The 7,552-nt window shown below is 39.9% G+C and overlaps 1 protein-coding gene across 1 annotated transcript in view; it reads left to right on the top strand.

Moving 5' to 3' along the window:
* Nucleotides 1-4,164: 4,164 nt before the first annotated feature.
* Nucleotides 4,165-7,552, top strand: part of tent4b (terminal nucleotidyltransferase 4B) — a 91,440-nt gene continuing 88,052 nt past the window's right edge. The window contains exon 1 of the mRNA XM_061964562.2: nucleotides 4,165-4,994. Within this exon, the coding sequence (XP_061820546.1) occupies nucleotides 4,495-4,994 (500 nt within the window). The 5' untranslated portion in view covers nucleotides 4,165-4,494. The remainder of the gene's footprint in view (nucleotides 4,995-7,552) is intronic.

Below are 7,552 nucleotides of genomic sequence, written 5' to 3'. Positions count from 1 at the left end.
TTTTTTTAAATTAAATTTTCATCTTTTTCCTCATTACATTACATATTTTTGCTCTTATTTCTCACATTTTTACTGTCATTTTTCCCCCAGCAAAACTCATCCTGCGGGCTGCAAATGGCCCCCGGGCCGCACTTTGGACACTTTTCGCATTATCTCAGGATTCTAAGAATAATAACAATTGACAAAAATGAACGAAAATACATATTTTAGTGAAAAAAGCTGAACTTGTGAGGTTAACTAATATCAATACAATTTGTTACATACAACACAACTTTTTTCAAAATAAAACAATGTCCCCCACACACTTAGACATTCTAATTTTTGTATTCAATTTGTGTCTTTTTTCTTATTACATTACATATTTTTGCTCTTATTTCTCACATTTTTACTGTCATTTTTTCCCCCAGCAAAACTCATCCTGCGGGCTGCAAATGGCCCCCGGGCCGCACTTTGGACACATTCGCATTATCTCAGGATTCTAAGAATAATAACAATCGACAAAAATGAACGAAAATACATATTTTAATGAAAAAAGCTGAACTTGTGAGGTTAACTAATATCAATACAATTTGTTACATACAACACAACTTTTTTCAAAAGAAAATAATGTCCCCCACATACTTACACATTCTAATTTTTTAAATTAAATTTGTGTCTTTTTCCTCATTACATTACATATTTTTGCTCTTATTTCTCACATTTTTACTGTCATTTTTTCCCCAGCAAAACTCATCCTGCGGGCTGCAAATGGCCCCCGGGCCGCACTTTGGACACTTTCGCATGATCTCAGGATTCTAAGAATAATAACAATTGACAAAAATGAACGAAAATACATATTTAATGAAAAAAGCTGAACTTGTGAGGTTAACTAATATCAATACAATTTGTTACATACAACACAACTTTTTTCAAAAGAAAATAATGTCCCCCACATACTTACACATTCTAATTTTTTTTAATTAAATTTTCATCTTTTTCCTCATTACATTACATATTTTTGCTCTTATTTCTCACATTTTTACTGTCGTTTTTTTTCTCCAGCAAAACTCATCCTGCGGGCTGCAAATGGCCCCCGGGCCGCACTTTGGTCACTTTTCGCATTATCTCAGGATTCTAAGAATAATAATAAAAAGTAAGAAAAAGGAACAGAAATACATATTGTAATGAAAAAAAGCTGAATTTGTAATAACTAATATCAATACAATTTGTTACATATAACACAAAGCCGACACTTTTTTCAAAATAAAATAATATCCCCCACATACTTAGGCATTCCAATTTTCTATTAAATGTTCGGCTTTTTCCTCATTACATTACATCTTTTTGCTCTTATTTCTCACATTTTTACGTTCGTTTTTTTCCAGCAAACCTCATTCTTTGGACACTTTTCGCATGAGCTCAGAATTCTAAACCCCGGCCGAGTCATACCAAACACTATAAAAATGGGACCCATTGCCTCCCTGCTTGGCACTCAGCATCAAGAGTTGGAATTGGGGGTTAAATCACCAAAAATGATTCCCGGGCGCTGCTGCCCACTGCTCCCCTCACCCCCCAGGGGTGATCAAGGGCAGAGGACAAATTTCACCCCACCTAGTGTGTGTGTGACAAACATTGGTACTTTAACTTTTACTTAACTAATATCAATACAATTTGTTACATACAACACAACTTTTTTCAAAATAAAACAATGTCCCCCACACACTTAGACATTCTAATTTTTGTATTCAATTTGTGTCTTTTTTCTTATTACATTACATATTTTTGCTCTTATTTCTCACATTTTTACTGTAATTTTTTCCCCAGCAAAACTCATCCTGTGGGCTGCAAATGGCCCCCGGGCCGCACTTTGGACACATTCGCATTATCTCAGGATTCTAAGAATAATACCAATTTACAAAAATGAACGAAAATACATATTTTAATGAAAAAAGCTGAACTTGTGAGGTTAACTAATATCAATACAATTTGTTACATACAACACAACTTTTTTCAAAAGAAAATAATGTCCCCCACATACTTACACATTCTAATTTTTTTAAATTAAATTTTCATCTTTTTCCTCATTACATTACATATTTTTGCTCTTATTTCTCACATTTTTACTGTCGTTTTTTTTCTCCAGCAAAACTCATCCTGCGGGCTGCAAATGGCCCCCGGGCCGCACTTTGGTCACTTTTCGTATTATCTCAGGATTCTAAGAATAATAATAAAAAGTAAGAAAAAGGAACAGAAATACACATTGTAATGAAAAAAAGCTGAATTTGTAATAACTAATATCAATACAATTTGTTACATATAACACAAAGCCGACACTTTTTTCAAAATAAAATAATGTCCCCCACATACTTAGGCATTCCAATTTTCTATTAAATGTTCGGCTTTTTCCTCATTACATTACATCTTTTTGCTCTTATTTCTCACATTTTTACGTTCGTTTTTTTCCAGCAAACCTCATCCTTTGGACACTTTTCGCATGAGCTCAGAATTCTAAACCCCGGCCGAGTCATACCAAACACTATAAAAATGGGACCCATTGCCTCCCTGCTTGGCACTCAGCATCAAGGGTTGGAATTGGGGGTTAAATCACCAAAAATGATTCCCGGGCGCTGCTGCCCACTGCTCCCCTCACCCCCCAGGGGTGATCAAGGGCAGAGGACAAATTTCACCCCACCTAGTGTGTGTGTGACAAACATTGGTACTTTAACTTTTACTTAACTAATATCAATACAATTTGTTACATACAACACAACTTTTTTCAAAATAAAACAATGTCCCCCACACACTTAGACATTCTAATTTTTGTATTCAATTTGTGTCTTTTTTCTTATTACATTACATATTTTTGCTCTTATTTCTCACATTTTTACTGTCATTTTTTCCCCAGCAAAACTCATCCTGCGGGCTGCAAATGGCCCCCGGGCCGCACTTTGGACACTTTTCGCATGATCTCAGGATTCTAAGAATAATAACAATTGACAAAAATGAACGAAAATACATATTTTAATGAAAAAAGCTGAACTTGTGAGGTTAACTAATATCAATACAATTTGTTACATACAACACAACTTTTTTCAAAATAAAATAATGTCCCCCACATACTTAGACATTCTAATTTTTGTATTAAATTTTCGTCTTTTTCCTCATTACATTACATCTTTTTGCTCTTATTTCTCACATTTTTACTGTCGTTTTTTTTTCCAGCAAAACTCATCCTGCGGGCTGCAAATGGCCCCCGGCCCGCACTTTGTACACTTTTCGCATGATCTCAGAATTCTAAAAATAATAAAAAGTAACAAAAAAGAACGAAAATACACATAATAAAAAAAAGCTGAATTTGTGATGTTAATTAATATCAATACAGTTTGTTACATATAACACAACTTTTTTCAAAATAAAATAATGTCCCCCACATACTTACACATTCTAATTTTTTTAATTAAATTTTCATCTTTTTCCTCATTACATTACATATTTTTGCTCTTATTTCTCACATTTTTACTGTCGTTTTTTCCCCAGCAAAACTCATCCTGCGGGCTGCAAATGGCCCCCGGGCCGCACTTTGGACACTTTTCGCATTATCTCAGGATTCTAAGAATAATAACAATTGACAAAAATGAACGAAAATACATATTTTTATGAAAAAAGCTGAACTTGTGAGGTTAACTAATATCAATACAATTTGTTACATACAACACAACTTTTTTCAAAATAAAATAATGTCCCCCACATACTTACACATTCTAATTTTTTTAATTAAATTTTCATCTTTTTCCTCATTACATTACATATTTTTGCTCTTATTTCTCACATTTTTACTGTCGTTTTTTCCCCCCCAGCAAATTGCCCCCCGGTCCGCACTTTGGACACCACTGCCTTGGCTCCAACTATCGACGGTGGCCCTAAATGTCCACAAACAGCAATGTCCAAACGCTTCAAACACAGAAAGTACGCTAACTAAGGTGTAAACTTTAACTTGTCACGCTTAATGATAACCTTCCATGGGGAGGAAACATTAAATCAGACATTGTTACGTAACTAGCTAACGAGGATTTTTTTTTTTTTAAACACAGTTGTCTTGTTACGTAAAACACGTACGTAGTCCCTATTCGCCATTCGCTCCGCGCATGCGCAGCTGCTGCATGTGCGCTCCGCCATTGAACTATCTTCCATCTGGAGGAAAAGGGTCAGAGACGCCGCTCATCGACGCCCGCGCAGACGTGTGTTTCTCCGGGGAGCTCACCACCACCACCGCCGCCTTGACCGGAGCGGCGACTGGAATACTTTTGACGGACACTCGTCGCATCTTCCGCGTTCGCCCGCGGAGTGTCGTACCGACAAAAGGAAGATTTTTTTTTTTTTTTTTTTTTTTTTTTTTTAAAGCTAAAAATCGGAGAAGTAACGGTGGGAGCCGAGATAGCTTGGCGGCTAAGCTAGGCTAAGCTAGCTAGCTGAGCGGAGGAGGGAGGGAGGGAGCTGCTCGCCTACTCTCGTTTGATGGATCCGAGAATCGCCTGGTTCCAACCAGAACAACGCGGACCCGCTAATAACCTGTGGATGCAAATCTGGGAGACGACGCAAGGGTTCGGCTATTTGCATGTCAACAACCGCACCGGCAGGATCAGCAGCCTGAAAGCAGCGAGCCTCAACGGGGCGTCCAGAGCCGCCCTCGCCCTCGCTGAGGGGACCGCGCCGCTCGAGTCGAACGCCGGGATGTCGAGCCCCGCCGGGGACGGGGAGTTCATGGTGCAGCGGGACTTTTTGCCACTGGAGAGCATCGGCAACCACAACCACCGAGCCGCCAGCAGGGGCGGCGGACAGCAGCAGCAGCAGCAGGGCAGTGTGGGGACGGACGGGCACCCCAACAAAAGGAAACGGGTCAACAAGGCGAGCACTTTCGGATTCAATTCCAGCCTCCAGAACACCAACACGGAGGGCCGTGGCTATTACACGGGCACGCCGTGGAAAACCCGGAATTACTCTGAAGGAATCGTGGGGTAAGCGAAAGTTTGTTTTCTAATAAGCGCACATGATTCATAAAAAAAAAAAAAAAAGTGACATGCAGCTTGTGCTACTGCGACTTACGAAACCCCGCCCACCCGCGTCGTGACGCACGCCGTCGTTCGTGTCACGTGATCCGCCCACATTGTACACACAGCACGTGTGGGCCATTAACCCCATAGGACACGCGCGTGGAGAAGTCGAGTGAAGTTCACCCCAAGTCAGAAACTTTAGGTGGATCAGGCAGCAGCTTGAGAAAAATGAAGAGCATTCTTCCTGTATAGCTCGGTTGGTAGAGTGGCCGTGCCAGCGAGTTGAGGATTCCAGGTTTGATCCCCACATTTTTATTTACCATTTACAGTATTTTCCGCACTATAAGGCGCACCGGATTATTAGCCGCACCTTCAATGAATGGCATATTTCATAACTTTGTCCACCAATAAGCCGCCCCGGACTATAAGCCGCGCCTACGCTGCGCTAAAGGGAATGTCAAAAAAACAGTCAGATAGGTCAGTCAAACTTTAATAATATATTAAAAACCAGCCTTCTAACAACTCTGTTCACTCCCAAAATGTACGCAAATGTGCAATCACAAACATAGTAAAATTCAAAATAGTGCAGAGCAATAGCAACATAATGTTGCTCGAACGTTAATGTCACAACACACAAAATAAACATAGCGCTCACTTTCTGAAGTTATTCTTCATTCGTAAATCCTTCGTCTTCGGTGTCCGAAGTGAAAAGTTGGGCAAATTTACGATCCACTGGCAGATGTTGGCGTCGTCTGGCGCTGCCTCCTCGTCTTAGTGAAGGTGTGTTCGCCTTCTGTCATCCATTGTTCCCACGCAGTTAGCAGTCTAGCTTCGAATGCCCTGTTGACACCAATATCTAGCGGCTGGAGGTCTTTTGTCAATCCACCCGGAATGACGGCGAGTATTGAATTAAGCGCGTAAGCGTGTCTCTTAATGTGCTGTTATGAGCTAGCAAATATAACAACTACACTACCCAGCATGCAACGATAGTTACGAGCATGCGCGGTAGCCCTGAGAAGCGTTGTTGTATGCTGGGAGTTAGAATGTGGTTATGAGCACGCTGTGAGTAAACGTTGAGAACTCAGTTAACACGCCTCGTCTGCATTATTTATAATTAGACAACACACTTAATAGGAGCCATTTTGGGGTCTTTACATAAACACACAAATGGAAATGAAACGTCACATATCCCAGCATGCACCGCGCGCTTCTTCTATGGGGGAAAAAGATGGCGGCTGTTTACCGTAGTTGCGAGACCTAAACTTTATGAAAATGAATCTTAATATTTATCCATATATAAAGCGCACCGGGTTATAAGGCGCACTGTCAGCTTTTGAGAAAATTTGTGGTTTTTAGGTGCGCCTTATAGTGCGGAAAATACGGTACACAACGTGCCAACTTCACCGGTTTTGGGTTTTGAACCCCTGCGACCCCGAAAGGGACAAGCGGTAGAAAATGGATGGAATACAATTTTTTACATATAAAGTTGACACTTTTTTCAAAATAAAATTATGCCCCCACATTCTAATTTTTGTATTAAATTTTCGTCTTTTTTCCTCATTACATTACATCTTTTTGCTCTTATTTCTCACATTTTTTACTGTCGTTTTTTTCCAGCGAAACTCATCCTGCGGGCTGCAAATGGCCCCCGGGCCGCACTTTGGACACTTTTCGCATTATCCCAGGATTCTAAGAATAATAATAAAAAGTAAGAAAAAAGAACAGAAATACATACTGTCATGAAAAAAAGCTGAATTTGTGATGTCAATAACTAATATCAATACAATTTGTTACATATAACACAAAGCCGACACTTTTTTCAAAATAAAATAATGTCCCCCACATACTTAGACATTCTATTTTTTGTATTAAATGTTCGTCTTTTTCCTCATTACATTACATCTTTTTGCTCTTATTTCTCACATTTTTACTGCGTTTTTCCCCCCAGCAAAACTCTTTACCTACCTGCTCCCAGTGCCACCCACACTGGTTTAAATGTAACTTAGATATTGGGTTTCACTATGTAAATTAAATGGTAAATGGGTTATACTTGTATAGCGCTTTTCTACCTTTAAGGTACTCAAAGCACTTTGACACTATTTCCACATTCACACACACACACATTCACACACTGATGGCGGGAGCTGCCATGCCAGGCCCTAACCACGACCCATCAGGAGCAAGGGTGGAGTGTCTTGCTCAAGGACACGACGGACGTGACTAGATTGGTAGAAGGTGGGGATTGAACCAGGAACCCTCAGGTACAACCACTCTCCCAACCGCGCCGTGCCCGTAAAAGAATAGAATAGAAAAGAAAGTACTTTATTGATCACTGGTGAAATTCAGAACCACAGTTTGTCAAGCTAAAGCGGTTTGAGTCACTAGAGAAAAGCGCTATATAAATAAAATTCACTTCACTTCACTTCTTCGTTCTGAGGTTTCGATTGCCCCCCCTCCCCTCCCAATAAATTCCAAACAAAAAGCAGAATTGCTATGACAATAGAGGCGTGTCATTGGGTTTC

This window comes from Nerophis lumbriciformis, linkage group LG06 (assembly GCF_033978685.3).
Source record: "Nerophis lumbriciformis linkage group LG06, RoL_Nlum_v2.1, whole genome shotgun sequence".
Classification (NCBI taxonomy): Eukaryota; Metazoa; Chordata; class Actinopteri; order Syngnathiformes; family Syngnathidae; genus Nerophis; species Nerophis lumbriciformis.
Note: the sequence above shows the minus strand (reverse complement) of the source record. Positions and strands in the feature narration are given on the sequence as shown.